This window comes from Elgaria multicarinata, chromosome 2 (genome assembly GCF_023053635.1).
Source record: "Elgaria multicarinata webbii isolate HBS135686 ecotype San Diego chromosome 2, rElgMul1.1.pri, whole genome shotgun sequence".
NCBI lineage: Eukaryota > Metazoa > Chordata > Lepidosauria > Squamata > Anguidae > Elgaria > Elgaria multicarinata.
Genome location: NC_086172.1, coordinates 82,357,538 through 82,375,452, shown reverse-complemented (window position 1 = coordinate 82,375,452; position 17,915 = coordinate 82,357,538). Strand labels below are relative to the sequence as shown.

At 42.9% G+C, this 17,915-nt stretch overlaps 1 protein-coding gene across 1 annotated transcript; it reads left to right on the top strand.

Moving 5' to 3' along the window:
* The first annotated feature begins 216 nt into the window (after positions 1-216).
* Positions 217-17,437, top strand: LOC134393667 (acyl-CoA (8-3)-desaturase-like). Its single transcript, XM_063118730.1, has 12 exons — positions 217-386; positions 5,154-5,264; positions 6,281-6,478; positions 6,895-6,996; positions 7,732-7,860; positions 10,059-10,119; positions 11,003-11,079; positions 13,365-13,462; positions 14,531-14,627; positions 16,335-16,414; positions 16,853-16,978; positions 17,300-17,437. The coding sequence occupies exons 1-12, from the start codon at positions 282-284 to the stop codon at positions 17,349-17,351; spliced, it is 1,236 nt and encodes a 411-aa protein (XP_062974800.1). The 5' UTR covers positions 217-281; the 3' UTR covers positions 17,352-17,437.
* The last annotated feature ends 478 nt before the right edge of the window (positions 17,438-17,915 follow it).

Genomic DNA, 17,915 nt, shown 5'->3' with positions numbered 1-17,915 from the left:
GGCAGAGAGGCTGGGCCAAGGATCCGCTGCTGGGAAAGAAGCGGCTGCGTCCGGGGAATCTTTTGGCGCTGGTCGGGCAGAAAGCGGGAGCGAGGCTTTCGCCGGGGGCTTCAGCTTCAGCAGCAGCAGCAGCAGCAGCAGCAGCAGCAGCAGCGCGGAGGGGGATGGCTCCGCAGCAGAAACCCGAGCCCGGCCTGCCGCGTGAGCTGCCTTCTGCCGCTCGGTTCTTCACCTGGGACGAAATCGGACTCCGCACGAAGCCAGAGGATCCGAACCAGCAGATGTGGCTGGTGATCGACAGGAAAGTGTACGACATCGCCAGCTTCTACAAGCGACACCCGGGAGGGTTGCGGATTTTGAAGAGCCACGTCGGGGAGGAGGTCACGGTGAGATGCGGGGCCGGAGGGTGGCGGCGGCGGGGTGTGTGTGTGGGAGTGAGTTTAGCGTCGACCCGCGATTCTCGGCGTCTTGCAGCAGCAGCAGCAGCGGGGTGGGAGGGAAGGTTAAAACGCGACCCTACAGTAGGGACCTTGGGCTCTGGTTTGTTTAGGAAGACCAGAGGAGAGAGAGAGTTGAGCATTTAACTGCACAGTAGATTTGTGTCCCAAAAGGGTCTAGAAATTCCATTTGAAATAAAGCCATCCCCTCCCCTCATGACTGAAAGCAGACGACGATGCCCCATTCCTCCTCCTCACTGTTTTAGTGGTAAAAAAATTATTATAGTAAAATAATCGTCAATTTCCTGCCGCTTTAACAGGGACCCCCCAAATCCGCATTCCACATCATCAAGCCTTCCTGCTTATAGGTAGGACTGCAAGTTAACTTGTAGCCAGCCATAAGCAAAATACAGCATGGCAGGGCTAGGCAGCCAGAACCCCTCCAGATGTTTTGGACTACAACTCCCATCTGCCCCAGCCAGAATGTCGAAGTGCCAAGGATGATGGTCCAAAACATTTGGAGGGAACCAGGTTGCTAACCCCCACAGCAAGGTTTTCCCTAGTATGCAGTCTATACATTTTATTTATATTTTTAAAGAATCCAGATGATCCCATGTGTTAGAGCTGTCTCAGCCACCCTGGGCCATCCGCTAGCATTTGAGAACTACTATCTTACAGGGAAAATATGTTTTTAGGATGTTTTTAACAACGTATATTATGTTTTAATTCAGTTTTATGTATTTTATCGTTGATTGTTGTTCCCCGCCTCAATCAAAGTGGAGAGGCGGGTAAGAAATAAACTTCTTCTTCTTCTTCTTCTTCTTCTTATTCTTATTATTATTATTATTATTATTATTATTAAAAGAGACTAAGACCAAAATTCAACTTTTTACAGCAATATTTATTAAACTAGTTTAAAGCCCATGTTGCCATGGGTGCAAGCAGTCCTGCTCCTTTCCTGCTTTTTTGCCCCTCAGTCCCCTCACCCCAGAGGGGCGCATGAACAATGCAAATGTGGCTCCTGCATAGTGAATTGTTTAGATTCAGTTATTTGCAGTTTCACACTTGTGCAACTGCAGGTGTCCAAAATGCTTTGGCTGGAGCCTCCTATGTTTCAGTTCTGAAATGTACAAGATAACACTCAAGGCTGTACTGTAGCAAGGCTCTTTGGACAGCTTTGCACCGTTAACAGGTGGACAAATGGGATGTAGTTCACCCCCAAAACCCTTGCAAGAGTATTCCCAGGGTTCAATATTTTGCCCTGAACCTTGGAGTGCACTGTTAGGAATTCCCGCTTGCCTGAGCCCCCAGCAATCTGTTTTGAGTGTCCCCAACTCACCACCTCCTTTTTCTCTTAAATGAACTAACTGCTTCTAGTTTGATAGCTGGGGGAGAAAGAAAGGGGGTGGCATGCATTTTTATATGAAAATTGGGTGCTGCAGACTCAGAGGATATACTAGAAGGAGGGGCTCCCCAAGGGTCAGGGTAGCACTCTAAATCCCTGGGGTCTCTTGGCTAACTGGGTGATCCTGAGCACTTTGACAGAGAAAGTTAGCCGAGTGCCCCCTAGGATTTAAAGTCTTGCACCAACCCTTGGGGGTTCCCCCTTCTACTACACCCCACCCTGAGACAGCAGTGCCCTGTTTTCATATTGAAGTGTGTTCCACCCTTTTCCCCTTCATTTTTGTTCATTTTCTATTAGACCTGCCAGATTTTGACAGCTGCCACAACTTTTGTAAGATGTCTGGATAGTCAAACCTTTCTACTTCCTGTCATAGGTTTTTTGACATGGGCTCTTGGACTATAAATTGTTGCTGAGGGAGACCATGTAGTCCTCTATCTGCTTGTCTTCCCCAGCCTGTCTTTCTCAAAGGCACTTGCCCACTCTTGGGCTTGACAACCTCCAAAGTCTTTTGATTTAAATGGATCCAGTCCAAATCAGAGGGCTGGGGGATTTTCTGCCTATTCACATCACTTTCTGAATTACACCTTTGCTTGTCTGTCACTACCTTTGGTCTGTTCTAACACATCATGTAACATTGTATCTTATGTAAGATCTTTAATCATAATTAAAGAAAGGCTTAATGAGATCTTATATAACATTCTGATTTGTAATTGGCAAACAGAAGGAAATGCATCAGTCAGCCAAGACATGGTTGTGTTGAAGTTTGTTTTTTGGTGTGTGTGTGTGTGTGTGTTCCTGATACTAAGGAAAAAGGAAAGGAACCTCTTGTGCAAGCACTGAGTCATTACTGACTCTTGGAGGGACGGCAACTTTCGCTGACGTTTCTTGGCAGGCCTTATAGCGGGGTGGTTTGCCGTTGCCTTCCCCAGCCGTCATTACCTTTCCCGCAGCTAACTGGGTACTCATTTTACCGACCTCGGAAGGATGGAAGGCTGAGTCGACCCAAGCCAGCTGCCTGAAACCAGCTTCCGCTGGAATCGAACTCAGGCCGTGGGGAGAGTTTCAGCTGCAGAAACTGCTGCTTTACCCCTCTGTGCCACACAAGGCTTCTTTCCTGATACTAAACATTCCAACATTTATTTCATTTCTGTAACGTCCCAATGCCCACCTTGTTGGCAAATGCACTATCAAGTTTACTTGGGTAAATCATCTTCCTTATGCTTGCTGTGAGGTTATTAATTCATGCAAACCCAGTGAAATGTGACAGCTATCAGGGAAGGGTGTGCATGATTCTATCATTCAAGTGTAGATAATGAGTGTCTACAGACAGAGGCAGAAGGTTAAGCTAATGGGATGGCACAGAGTAATCTGGAAATATTGTTGAGAGATATGTACTTCATAGAAAGGACATGCCAGTGAAGGAAATGAGGATCAGGACTAGTGTCAGCACAACTACAAGGAAAGATCTGGAAAAGTTTGTATTGGGAGGAGCAGTGAGCTACTGGACAGTGTCATCATATTATCTCTATGGCAAATAATTGAAAACAGGACTAAAATCCCAGCGATAAGGATAGAGAGTCCAAAATGAATTTGAGACATACCATGAAAAAATCCTTTTGATCAACAGCTTGAGGAAGATTAAACAGCAAGCCTGGACAATATGTTTATTGGCATTTCCAATGACCTAGGGAGGCCGTGGGCTCTCCCACAGTAGAGGCATTCAAGAGGCAGCTGGACAGCCATCTGCCAGGAATGCTTTAAGGTGGATTCCTGCATTGAGCAGGGGGTTTATTTATTTATTTATTTATTTATTACATTTCTATACCGCCCAATAGCCGGAGCTCTCTGGGCGGTTCACAAAAATTAAAAACATTCAAAGTATAAAACAACAGTATAAAACCATAATATAAAATACAATATAAAAGCTCAACCAGATAAAAACAGCAGCAATGCAAAATTGGACTCGATGGCCTTATAGGCCCCTTCCAACTCTACTATTCTATGATTCTATGAAATGTTTCCTCCCATGAAATAGAATAATTTCATATTATGGCAGGTATTATAAATCTGGAATTATTTCCATCAGACTTCAGGGATGACATTTTTAAATCACCAAGTCCACATTAAAACCATGTATTTTCAAATCTCCACCTCCAATCTTACAGCCACGCATTGACATGCTTTCCAGCAACAAGAGCTAATCTTTTCTTTGTAATAAGAGATTATTATTTTTTTGTCAAGGAAGTTGCCTTGGTAACAGCGATGTGGGTTTTCTGGAAAGTTTTGAATTTGAAAATTCTTTGGGGGGAAATTGTAGATAGGCGGGGTATAAATTGAAATAATAATAATAATAATAATAATAATAATAATAATAATATCCATTGAGAAATCTCCTGTAGAGTTCCTGCTGCTCTCTGCCCTTTCTGCTGCCAAGACCAATGGCAACAAAACTGTTCATCCCCTATATTTCTTCTGTCACACGCAGATCATATGGCATACTAGAGATATGAACACATGGACAAGTGGGATCATGCCTGCTCTCTTTATCCATGTATTGAACCAAAGCTGGGAACAGAGCCTACACTCTGTAAGGACTGAGGTTGGGGCCCTGTAGCCCCCCACCCCTACCCCATGCTTTTGACCTTGAATGCCTTGTTGGTTATATAAGAATATGTGTCGGTTATATGCCCAAAGGCTTGATTCACTGTTTCAGAGCATCATTGCAAATTGGGATGGAGTGGAAGACGGTGGATGCAATCCTATTTCCACTTGTCAATGTATCCATATTTCTGGATATGTCGCATTAAGAAGCCACACACCTTCTGAAGCAAAATACTGCTTTGGAGGCTCCAGAGTAGGCACCCCTAACCTGACACCGTCCAGATGTGCAAGAGTGCAACTCTCATAATTTCTGTCAATTGTCTGACTGGGAATTATGGGAGTTGCAGTCCAATACATCTGGAAGACATCAAGTTGGGGAAGGCTGCTCAAGACAAAACCTCTCCTCTCCAACTCCAGTATTTTCAGTCCCATCAAGTTGAAGAAGTTCGTATTTTTTATGCTTCATCAGGTTCTTTTATGACTGAAACCTCTTTTTGTCCTAGTGCTGCCAGCTATCCCGCAAACTGTGTTATGTATCCATCTTGTATTTCAGTCCAGCCACAATGTTCATTAAGACAAACATTGCCAAAGACATTGGGGGCAGGAAATAGCCATGAGTGGGAATGGGGGACCAATCAGTATTCACTTAAGATTCCCTGGTGTGTGACCCACCCACCCCCACTCTCTCCCCTCCCTCTGTGAACTTTCAGGATGCCTTTGACACATTCCATGTCAACAAATCATTTGTGAAGAAGTTTTTGAACTCACTATTGATTGGGGAATTGGCACCAGATCAACCTAGTTTTGAACCCAACAAAAATGTAAGTCTGTCCAAATTCCTAACAACTGAATGTGAGATGTGAGCTAGTAAGGAAACAAGGCCCTTCTCTCTGTCCTGCAATCACTGGAGACAAACTTGGCAGGAACAAAAAGAGTCTTCTCGGTGGCTGGTCCCAGGCTCTGAAAAGCCTTGCCGAGTGAGGCCAAGCTAGCTCCATTTTTGTTGTTCTTCTGCAGGTAAGTAAATACATTTTTATTCAGACAGGCTTTTGTCTTTTAAGCTGACTTGTTTGCTGAAGTAGGTTTTAACTGGTGGGTGCTGTTTTATTTCTTTTTTTAATGTAATTTATTTGCTTTTAAGTTTTAATTATAATTGTATTGTTTGTTAGCCACCTTGAGCACTATTTGTATTGGAAAGATGGGGTATAAATTTAATATAATTAATAAACAAGACTTACCCATTCATTTTATAGTTATTGGGGACCATTTGTACAATCTTCTGGGTCTACACAGCTCTTACCCGTCTTTAACTCAATGCTGGCATTAAAAATTGTAAGTTTAGAGGAATCACATGTGTGGCCTGACCTCACTTTGTTCACCAGGAATGTGTGAAGGAAGGTGGTAACCATGTTCATCTGAATGTGGTCACAATCTTCCTTCAGACTTTCCCAGTCAACCCAGGAAAGGGAGTCAAGGGGCAGTGTTGGGGCTGCATGGCCCTCTATTGAACAATTTTGAATGTCTTGTGGCTTATATAAAGATATGAATAAACATAAGCCCCTGATGGTATAGCAAAGATCCCCTTGTGAGATTTTGAGCAGAAGGAACTTACAAACCAACTACCCCAGGCATGGCCACCACTTTCTGTGGTCCCAAATAATGGGATGAAAGAAGGGCCATGGCTAATGGGAAAGGCCATATTTTGGTGGCATTTTTAGTATTATAGCTCAGCCTCCTTTTGTCCAGCGGTCAAGGATGTTGAGAGTTGGAGACTGATGGGCTATACAAATCACCTCTTTAAGAGTGGAGACAGCTGTAATGTTGGATTTCCCCACAGGAAATGCTTATCATGGACTTCCGTGAGCTGCGCACTACTGTAGAAAAGATGGGACTCATGAAACCCAATACTTCCTTCTTCTTGGCACTCCTCTTTCACATCCTTGTACTGGATGTCGCGGCCTGGCTCACCCTTTTGTATTTTGGAACATCTTTGCTACCTTTTGTTGCCTCTTTAGTGTTGCTTACAATAGCCCAGGTAAGTCATCATACCCCCAGAAACCCCCCCAAAGCTAACCTGCCATTCCAGGTAGCTTACTCCCTCCCTCTTCTTCATTCTTGATGAATTCAGTTCTCAATCAGGTCACAATTACCATTGGGACTTGTTTTCCTGCCGTTGTTAGCAGATTTTACTCCAGTCCTTCCCTGTGTAATGTCTGCTTATCAATGAATTATGAATGAGCCTGTGAGTTTTGAGTGAGCCTCTAAAGGAAGAAGTATGGATAATTTCTCAGAAATGCATGCTTAGATTTGCCCAGGTAGCAGGTGTTATAGCATGCAGGGACACTGACTTCTTTGGAACTAAACAACACAGAAAGACTGTAAAGACCATTCAAATGATGCCCAATACATTGCTCTCAGCTAGTTTTCTTAGCTGTCTCTTTTGCCTTTCAGGTTCAAGCTTCATGGCTCCAGCATGATTTGGGGCATTTTTCTGTCTTCCGGAAGACAAAATGGAACTGCCTGCTTCACAAATTTGTGATGTGCCATCTTATTGTAAGTGCTTGTTTCTGAAAACATTCTTAGTAACAGATCTGGACAGATCAGAAAAATAGGCTCCCACATTTGGACAATATATGTAATACATACACAGGAAAAACTTTCTAGAACTTTTTGCAGAAGCATGAGCAAAAATAATAATAATTGCTTGGTATATACAGTATGCATTACACACATATTGATTTTCTACCCATTTAACTGTCATGGCTTCCTCTAGAGTGAGGCTACTAACCCACAGGGTGCTTCCCTCTGCCTACCTACCATGGTGCCCAAGAAAATGTAGGAGACACGATTTGCCCAGCATGGCCTACCATCCCTCACGCTGGAGGCCATGCTCGAGTTGGGTCTGATTGGAGCTTGCTAAGTCCGGTCCACAAGTGGCAGATTCCACACTCGTGCCCTAAAGCAGGAGTGGGGGAGCATGTGGCCTTCCAAGGTGGTTGCACTGCAACTCTCGCCAACCCTAGCTAGCACAGCCAACCGTGAGAGATGATGGGGGGTTGCACTCCAACCTCTGGAGGGCCACATGTTCACCATCCCTAAAGAATCTTGCAAGGGTGCTGAGAATTCTGTTAGCGATGCCTGGCTCCCCAGTTCAGGAATATTGTTCCCAGGGCTTCCTGCAGAGTGGGAGTGACTGTTAAACTACATTAAATCTATAGTATAGATATGCCCCTAGTGTTTACTTTTAGCTATATTGTGATGTGACTTCTCTGAATTTCTTTTCAACAGGGAGCATCAGCCAACTGGTGGAATCTCTTGCACTCTCAGCATCACGCAAAGCCCAATTGCGTCTCCAAGGATCCAGATATTGACATTCACCCATTTTTGTTTAGTTTGGGAAAGTCTGTCTCTGTGGAAGTGAGTATCACGTTGCTTGCATGGCTGCTTCATATTTATTTCCTATTGTTTTGTGATGTTTCTTAAGCCATGTCTGTGGGCCTTGACATAATCTTGTGGGTCACCTTTAGATGCATGCTTAGTTGTGAATTGGATATGTGCTAATACAGCTGTCGTGTTTCTCAAAAAACTTCTAGCCTTCTTGGGAGACAATAACGAGGCCTGCTAAGTAATCCACGAAGCTTTATTTAAGCAATAAACATCTCTTCCCACTTGAAGAGAGTCTAATCTCTTGGAACTTTCCCCCTAGGCAAAACTATGCAAACTAAGCGAGGCAATTGTCCTTTCAAGGAGAATGGAAAGCCTTTTCCCAAGACGCAGAGAGACTAGTTCTGAGGCGGTTTCTGACGTGATGCGAGCCGGGCGGTCTTTCTCTTGCCTTCCTTTCACTCCGCCCATTTTAGTTGGTGGTGTACTCTAGGATCGGCTAACCTGTTGGTGCTCTCTCCTTTGAAAGACTGTTGGCTTCCCACTGACTGTGTATGATTTGCTCTTGATGAGATAATCTCTGGAGAGAGTTCACCAGCAGCAGGTGAAGAGTTTGTGAAAGCTTTCTCCTCCACTGATACAGGCTGGCCTGTGCTAGCGCCGACTCCTCTACTTCAGAGTCTGATTCTGATTGATTACCTGAAACACCTACTTCCAAATCAGGGGGAGCAGGGCTACACATGACACCAGCTTTCGGCCCACTTGAAACGTGCACAGGCTGCACATTTCTGAGAGGGTGCTATTTCCCTCTATTCCTCCTCATTCAGAACAGGGGTGGATTTATCATTTTGATCCTTTTTCACATCCAATTGTGAAAATGTCTAAAGCCAACACTACACAGATGGCTATCATTACAGTTGCTAAAGGGAAAAGGGAAGACTTGGCATGAGGAACCATTCTATTTTTATCCAAGCACTTCACAACTATGTCAAATAACACCATTCAAACAAATTGTGGCATTTTATATTTCCTAACAGATAAACTTCCCTCCTATTACATAGTTATGGTCAGGAACCAGGTCAGGCTTCAGTAGCATAAGATCCTAGGAAGTACCCTATGATCTGGCTGTTCTTTTCCATACTGTTATTCCTTCTAAACCCAATTTAATCATGGGATGCCAAGATGGGGAAAGTTAGTTTTCCTAGTGAAGTAAATCCTGATTTCTTAATGTAAACCAGGGATGGGCAACTTGATGGTCAAGCCATCTGGAGGGCCACAAGTTGCCCGCCTCTGAAATAAACAAGAATGCCCCCTCTCTAGTTCCAAGTTGCAATAAATCCCCATGTCTCCCCCTTTTTTAATACCCAAAGTTAAATTTATTAGAACACTTTAACTGATTCTGAAAGCAGGATATTTGCAATTGTATGTTTAGCAGAGACATTAAGACAGAATGCAGTTTGAGTGATACAGCAGGGTAGCCAGTATATTCTAAACATGTCACAAAGGCCCTTCAGAGACCATGAAGTGCTGTCTCCAGTACGTTTCTCTGCTACTTTTTGCATTGTTGTGGTTCTCTTTATTCTCAGGTCTGTGATTTCTTTCTTTGATGGAAATATCCTCAGGAATGGGTGTAGATAAGGGAACGGCTGTCTGTCACAGAGGAGTTGACTCATAGATCCTGAGGCAGAGGATGTGTTGCACCGTGGGACGGAGCTTCAGTACTCTGCTGCTGAGTGCACTGGAAAAGATTGTTTCCCATCCACCATGTTAAACTCTCCAAGCAGAGCTAGATGCTCCAGGAGGAAAAGGATTCTATTGGTGCCTAAATTTCCTAAAACATTATGGGGCTGGTATATTTATTAGGAAGGCATTTCTAATGTACCCTGAGAGAGCCTGCTGGATGACTATGTACTGTAGCTGTGTGTAGAATAGCCAAAATACTGTATGGCAAAATGTGCATGTAATGACACTGGTGTGGTTTCATATGGAGAAGAGACAAGGTGCTTCTGACCCAGCCAGACGACATGCGAAGCCATGGTTAGGCCGCTAACCCTTTTGTAGCAAATGGTTAGTGAGTGTGTTTAAACTGTGGCTATGTAGCCATCATGGCTAAGAATGGTTTATATGGCACACTAAGTCATGGTTCACACAACACGCTAAGCCATATTGTTTCGTTCAAATCACCATGGCTTAGTGGGTCATCTGAACAGGGTCTTACTTTCCTTTTCCAGCTTGGGATAAAGAAGATAAAGTACATGCCTTACAACCATCAGCACAAGTACTTCTTCATCAGTGAGTATCTCCATCTTCCTGAAAGATCGCAAGAGTCAGAGGATTCACATGGGTTATCGTGAATGCCTATGGTATCATTTCAGTGGGTCATTGTGCACTCAAGAGCTTGAGAGCTAAAGCAGCATCCTATGGCAGGTTAATCGGCAGAGCTATGCATCTCTGCTCTGCTTGACGCCTTACTGTACAAGTGTCTTTTATGCCTCCTTAAGGTATGCATTCAACTTAATGCTAGTGGGAAAAGCTATTGTTGTTTTACAAGTGTTAGTAGAAGAACTAGCAAAAGCAACACTTGGCTTCATGATGTCACGAAAGCACTTGTGCAACAGCCTGAACAATGGCTTGCAGGAGCAGAAGCCGTATTGGATTTGATAATTGAGCAAGAATGAAAACAAGATTTCTGTCAGTGGTAGAAGCTTTGTGCCAGTGCATACAATAAAATCATACATTTTGTTGGAAGTGTTGCACTGAAAAATCAAGTTGTCCTATTGTGCAACTGGATTTTAATCATGGGGCTGTTAATATCCACCTAATAGCCTCTTATGGGCCACACCTGTGTCAGCAGGATGTGGAGGACTTGGAAGGGGAAATAGCACAGCAGCAGGGAATAGATCCTAATTAAATCACTTTACCAGAACAAGAGAACTAGTTGTTCCCTTCTTGGCATTGCAGTCCAGATCTCGTGCAATAAAATCTATAGACTTCCTGTGTCCTGTTACATTTAACTATGCCAAAACCTTCTGCCCAGGATATTCACTGTTATTGTGCCCTTACTAGCCCACCTAAATCAACCACTGGTCTCCCCGTACATCAAATTTCTTTTACATTTGTTGTATTTTGATGCTGTGGCTATCAAGATGTCTGTTTCTTTTATGGCCTCCACCAGCTATGCCTCCATTGCTGTTTCCCACCTTCTTCCAGTTCCACACCTTTTATGTTACTTTCAAGAAGAAATTCTGGGTGGTAAGTATTGCATTTTTGGGATTTCTGATAAAGATACAGCCTTCATTCCCACCCCAGGCTGACTAGTTTCATATGGGCCATGAGAGCTGTGGATAGACTATGGTTTTGCTCCAGAAAAGATTGATTAGGAGTCTTTAAGAGCAAATATTCCAGTTCCACAGGTTTCACATGAGAAATAAATACAGCAAAACTAAACTATTTGAATTTAGAAACTATATCAAGTAGAGTATTTGTTTTCAATTTTGATTGACAGAGCATATCGTGCTGAACCAAAAGCACTGACATGCTCAGACAAAATATTTGCAACGTTACTTTAGGAATGGGAACTGTTTTCCTTTAATTACATTTATATCCTGCTTCTTACCTGCCAAAAGGGGTATCATGGTGGCTTACATAAATAAACAAAAAAGTTCTGTAATTTGAAACCACAGAATACCCCAAAACCACACAGCTGAAAAAGCCTTCCATCAATTGGTAAAACAACAGAAGAAATTGTGACACAAAGATTGGGCTGGGACATCACAATAACCCAAGATGTGTTAAATAAGCCAAAATGGCTTATTCAACCCACCATGGATTATTGTGTTATCTGTCGGGGATTTTTTTTAACCCAGGATGGTTTATTTTGCCCAAAATAACCTACTCTGATAACCCATGAGCTGCAGAGTGCGTTATTTAACCCAGCATGGGTTGTCATGTTGTCTGTCAGACACCGTGGATTGATTTCCTCACCTAGAGATCTGTGTGGCAAGAGCAGTTCAGATTACTGCTGCTCTACTCCTTGTGGGCTTTAGCGCTATTGGGGAACATGTTAAAGCAACTAAGCCCATTGTGTATGGGGTGTGTGTGTTCATTTCAGGAGGAAATAAAGTTTATAAAATAGGGCTTGATCAGAGCAAAGGAATGAAGCAAAATGGGATGATTTATTGTCTCTAACAACAAAGTTTCAGGTGGAAGTACAAAGAGATTGAGATGAGTGCTATTGGGAACAATTAAAGCAACTGAGGCCTTAGCTAGACCTAAGGATTATCCCAGGGAAATGGAGGGGTCGTGCCTGCCTGTTCCCGGGATCCCGTGTGTCATTTGGATGCACAGGGATGATCCCGGGACAATCCCGGGATATAGGCCTGGTGTCAGCAGTGTCCATGTGGGAAATGTGTAATGTTGCTATAGCACTTTAACACTATTGAGAACACGTTAAAGTAACTGAGCTAGCAATGCCCATTTGGTACACCTGGGATTATCCCTCCTCTGTAGCCTTGTAGCCCTTTAGCCCCTGCTGCGATGTAATGAATGGGTGAAGCAGTGCCACTGCTCAGGCGGGAGGACTGCAGTGGGACAGGGGGTGGGGAATTGAGTCAGATTATGCACAGTAGCTTAATAGCCTGGTCGTGTGGTGGGGCATTATGGACTATTTCAAAAATAAGCTACTGTGAGTAGCTTATTAAGCCACCGTGGTTTATAGTGATGTCCCAACATGGCCAAAGTCCCATCTGTTTTTGTTTTTTTTAAGTGTTTCTAACTTCAGAAAGCTTTCCAGTGAGCTAGCCTAGTGGGCCTCCCTTGGCAAAGAATTCCGCAAGGAGGATACGTGGCAAACTGTCTGCCACTATGATGGGCCTGTGTGTGCAAGGGCTGTTGGCAGGCAAGAGGGGGAGCAACCTTCTGTGAAATCCCTTTCAGGAAAGGCTCAGTCACCCAGAGTTGAAGGCAGATGTGAGGGCAAATAAAAGGGTGCACTCAGGAATACCACTGAAGTTAGGTGATGCACCCTTTTCCTGTTTCTAGAGACCCCAGCCATTAAGAATCAGTCCTGGCTGACATTAAATGTAAAGGATAGTGGGAGAATGGTGTGGAATGTTAACTGGCTTTTATGCAGATAAAATACATTTACTTTATTCATTATTTTTTTAGAGTATTCATTAGCTGCTCTTTAGGAAAAGCTCTGAGTGGTTTAGAAATCAGATAATAAAACATTTAAACCACAAGTAATTCACAATAAATATAAAGCACAGCAGATAAATGCATGTATAAAATTACCAAACTGTATTAAACAACCAAAACAGCTAAAAGGCCTGTCTTCTAAAATTTATTTCTAAACTTTAGAAGATATTCCTCTGCACAGAACGAACATGATTCTGTTTAGCCTGAGGACCTAACCGAAGTGAATCAGGAAAGTTCTAGCAGCATCACTGCAATAAACAATCATAAGAAAGAATGGCAGTATGCCGCAAGTTTCTGCAACAGGCATCTTTGTAACAACTTCTTCATTTTTCTTTTTATAGGATCTGGCCTGGATGGCATCATACTACATCCGGTTGTTCTTCATGTATAGGTCCTTACTAGGAATAAAGAGTTTTCTGCTATACTACTTGTTATTCAGGTACTACGCAACACAGCCCCCAATTTAGCTAAAGTTAGTCATTGCTGTCACGGAAAGCAAATGGGCTTGTGTTAAGTGGTGACTTACTAGTCCAGTACTTTCCATGGGACTTAACCAATGCGAGCCTTAGCTGGCTGTTCCATCTCATTCTTCAAATCCCATCCCTTTTGCTCTTTCCTTTTAATTACAATTTATCAGGGTATGGTATAAATAATTCACATTATCACTCGTACTTTACAAAATATACAAAGCCTGAAATAAACCATAAAGTGTTATTTCCACATCCAATCCCATACTTTTAAATTCATATACGTGACCGTGATTCTTCAAAAAGCAATGTAGCAATAAATGCAAATACATGCAAAATTAATTAACAGGAAGTAGTAGAGAGAGTTAGGTTGCAATTTTGAATAGAGCAGGGACAGAAAGAGGCATAAGTGGTTGGAGTGCATCAGTTCTCTTTGGGAATCTGATTCAGGTTTAGGGGATTCACTATCTGCTGTTTATTTATTTTATTTATTTATTATTACATTTTTATACCGCCCAATAGCCGAAGCTCTCTGGGCGGTTCACAAAAATTAAAATCATCATAAAACAACCAACAAGTTAAAAATACAAATACAAAATACAATATAAAAAGCACAACCAGGATAAAACCACGCAGCAAAATTGATATAAGGTTAAAATACAGAGTTAAAACAGTATAATTTAAATTTAAGTTAAAATTAAGTGTTAAAATACTGAGTGAATAAAAAGGTCTTCAGCTGGCGACGAAAGGAGTACAGTGTAGGCGCCAGGCGGTTGGAGTGTCCATTTGCTTACAGTGTTCTCTCCTTGTAGGTTTGTAAATTTAAAACATGCAAGCCACTTATTTGAAGTAGGAGCTTTTCAGCCCACAAAAATTTGAAAACGTAGAAGAATGAGCATGAGTTTTTCAGGGATTCATATTCCAAGTAGTCCTTGTTAAGACAAAAAGCCTGGTCACAGGTCTGTCCAGTATTTTTCAGAAATGATAGAATTAATGAACTATGCTTACAACTGTAGTAACTACTTTATTTACCTGTGCAGGATGATGGAAAGCTCCTGGTTTGTCTGGGTATCCCAAATGAACCATATACCTATGAATATAGATTATGATAAGAACTTGGACTGGGTCTCTACTCAGGTAAGGTATTTTACCTCTAGCAACTGTGTGACTTTACATCCTCAAAAGTATTAATATCTTTGAGTTAGCTCAGGCCAAGTAGATTAGATGATAATAAGGATGATATATTTAAACTGGAAGAAGAAAAAATGCAGAGCATGGTTCTAGACAATGACGATTTAGTCCACTCGGCTGAGCCAGCAATTCATCTGGGCTGGAGATGCAGCAAGAATGCAAGTTAAATGATGTAGATTAGAAGACAAAGCCAGATAAAGAAGCAGGAGTGAACAACAAGGGGCATGTCTATACCATGCCTATATCCCGGGGTAGTCCTTGGATAGTCCCTGTGCGTCCACATGACGCACAGGGGATCCCGGGGGCAACCCGGGACGAGCAAGGACTTACCCTGAGATATCAGGAACTGCAGAAAACCTGACTTTTCCGCGGTTCCAGGACCATCCCGCGGAGTGCTGCCATGAGGCCTCTGCTCCTGGGTTGTCCCATCCTCCCTGCGAGTAGCAGGGCACTTGAAAAAGCAGGGAACGGAGCTGTACGGCGGCAGTCCATACCCATCGGGAGAGGGGAGCGGGATCTGGGTTTTCCCCCCTTACCTTTTGTGGTGGAGTACCAGCGCACTCCCTTCATTGCTTTTTTAAGAAATGGCGGCTACGACATCCTTCTGGGACGTCGTGCGGCCGTCAAGACAACCAGGGAGGATTACAGAAGCCGGTAAGTCCATGATTCTCCCCCTACACCCTTTTGGTATAGACAGGCCCAAGAAGTCAGAAAGGGCAAAAAGCATCAGTGAATTCCAGTATGCTAGGGCTGGATGGGCTGCATGTGGTGGTGGTGGTGGTGGTCAGGGAGCCGCAGGCATGCAGTGGACAAGTCCTGGTCTCCCGGCCCACACAACCACCTCAGCATCATCAGGAACTTGATTGGAGGTAAGGGTTAAGCGGGAGAAAGAGAAAGAACAAGAAGTATGAAGGGTAGCAAGCAACAAAGTATATTAAGGATAAAGGTCAGAGGAGATGGTAGCAGGTAAGCTCAAGAAAGAGATTTAGAAAGTTTTGTGAAAACAAACAGGGATTGTGAGGATCTCCAAAAGGATCTCTCCTAGCTGGGAGATTGGGCATATTGAGAATAAAACTGCCAGTATCAAACTGCCCTTATATAAATCTATGGTGCAACCACGTTTAGAACACTATATACAGCTCTGGTCACCGCACCTAAATATTGCACAGCTGGAAAAAGTGCAAGGTAACTAAAATTATCAAGGACATGGAGCAACTCCCATATGAGGAATGCTTACAACAGCTGATTTATTTAGCCTGAGGGAAGTGAATAAGTAAGACGTGTACAAAATTATGCATGGTGTGGAGAATATGGATAGAGAGATATTGTTCTCCCTCTTTCCTAATACTACAATCCGGGGTTATCCCATGAAGTTGAATGGTGGGAGATAAAAGGAAATACTTCTTAACACAGCATAGTTGTACTATGGAATTTGCTACCACAAGACGTAATAATGGCCACCAATTTGGATGGCTTTAAAAGGAGGGGGTAGACAAATTCCTGGAGAAGGCTTTCAACGGCATGGGAGGGCCCTTTGGGAATATTTGGATAGTAAGAAGTTAGTGCAATTTATGGTTATGATTTGGAACTAGATAGCTGCCATTCTGGAAAATGTTTTTCAATGCTTTAGCATGTATCCATTTTCCATTTCAGCTTCAGGCAACATGCAATGTTGAGACGTCCTTATTCAATGACTGGTTTACTGGGCACTTGAATTTCCAGATTGAACACCAGTAAGTATGGACTTCAAGGAAGTGTTTTCTACATATCCTAGAATTTCTCTCAAGCCATGAGATTCTTTGCAGGAAAAAACAACATAGCATTTGAAGCCCCTCTTAAATTGGCTGAATTCACACGACAGCACTGGTTGTCACTGAACCATAAGTTATTGTGTTGTGTGAACCCAGCCACTGGGGATGTTTGCACGACACAACAGCCCACTGCAGCCACCATTTTGAGTGTGCAACCCCCCACCCCGAATAGGTTGTATATGCAATCTGGTGCCTGTGAGCACTATGGCTCATCCTGGGTTAAGTAATTTGTGACAAACCACAGCGTGTCATCTGAACCCAGTCATTGTCAGCAATCTGGGTAAGGTCTGTACAACACCTGCACTAAAAATCTATGAATAGCAATACATAAGAGACAACTTGGAATTCTTTTTCTTCCAGTCTTTTCCCCACGATGCCACGACACAACTTCTGGAAGGTAGCCCCTCTGGTGAAGTCAATGTGTGCCAAACATGGTATTGAGTACAAATGCAAGACTCTGCTGACAGCTTTTGCAGATATTTTACAGTATGTATAAAATTGGAAATTCTGCATAATGATAAATGTGTAGATGTACAGTAGAGAAGGCTTAACAGCAGAGGTAGGGAACCTGTGTCCTTCCAGATACTGTTTGCTTACAATGCCTAGCATCCTCAACTATTGGCCACATTGGCTGGAGCTGATAGGAGCTATGGTCCAACAATATCTGGAAGGACACAGGTTCCCCGCCCTTGATTTGTAGGATAACTTTCTGCTTTGTGGCCCCTAAGTGGATTCCCACTTTTCTATTTGACTTCATAGGATCAGTCCTATAACACTTTATTGTTCTTTTCTCCCATGTCACTGCAGCTCACTGAAGGATTCAGGAGATCTCTGGCTGGATGCCTATCTGCATAAATAAGTACTGGCTTTACAGAGAATGAGGCAATTTGTTGTCACCATGAAGACGTACCTCAACCCAGCAGAAAGCTTTGGGCACTTTTCATTGTTGCCTATTTATAATAAAATTCTCCTATCTTTTTCATATTTTGTATGTTTATCCCTTTGATCCTAGAAGGAAGCAAAGTTAATTTTCAGATGTCCCAAATAAGCTAAGGTTGAAACAGGAAAAAGCAAAAATTGCTGTTTAAATTGCTGTTTAAAACAGTTTCCTCCATACATAGACTGAGGTGTGACATACTATTTACATGAAAATCCTGATCCATCAGAGTTCTGTACACTTAATTTTTACAGTGGGTGTAAATACCTGAAACCACATAAAGGGTTATGTAATGGAATGTTGCCCCACAATTACAGCTAGGGGCACAATGCACTGAATGCTCCTCCATATACGAACAATCCCTGCATCCATTCTGGGAATTATATGTATAGCAGAGGATTTAGGTTAGCCATCTCCCAGATATGCTTATTTTATAGGCAAGAGATTCTTTTTATATGAAGAAACAGTTATCATGCAAGATGCCAA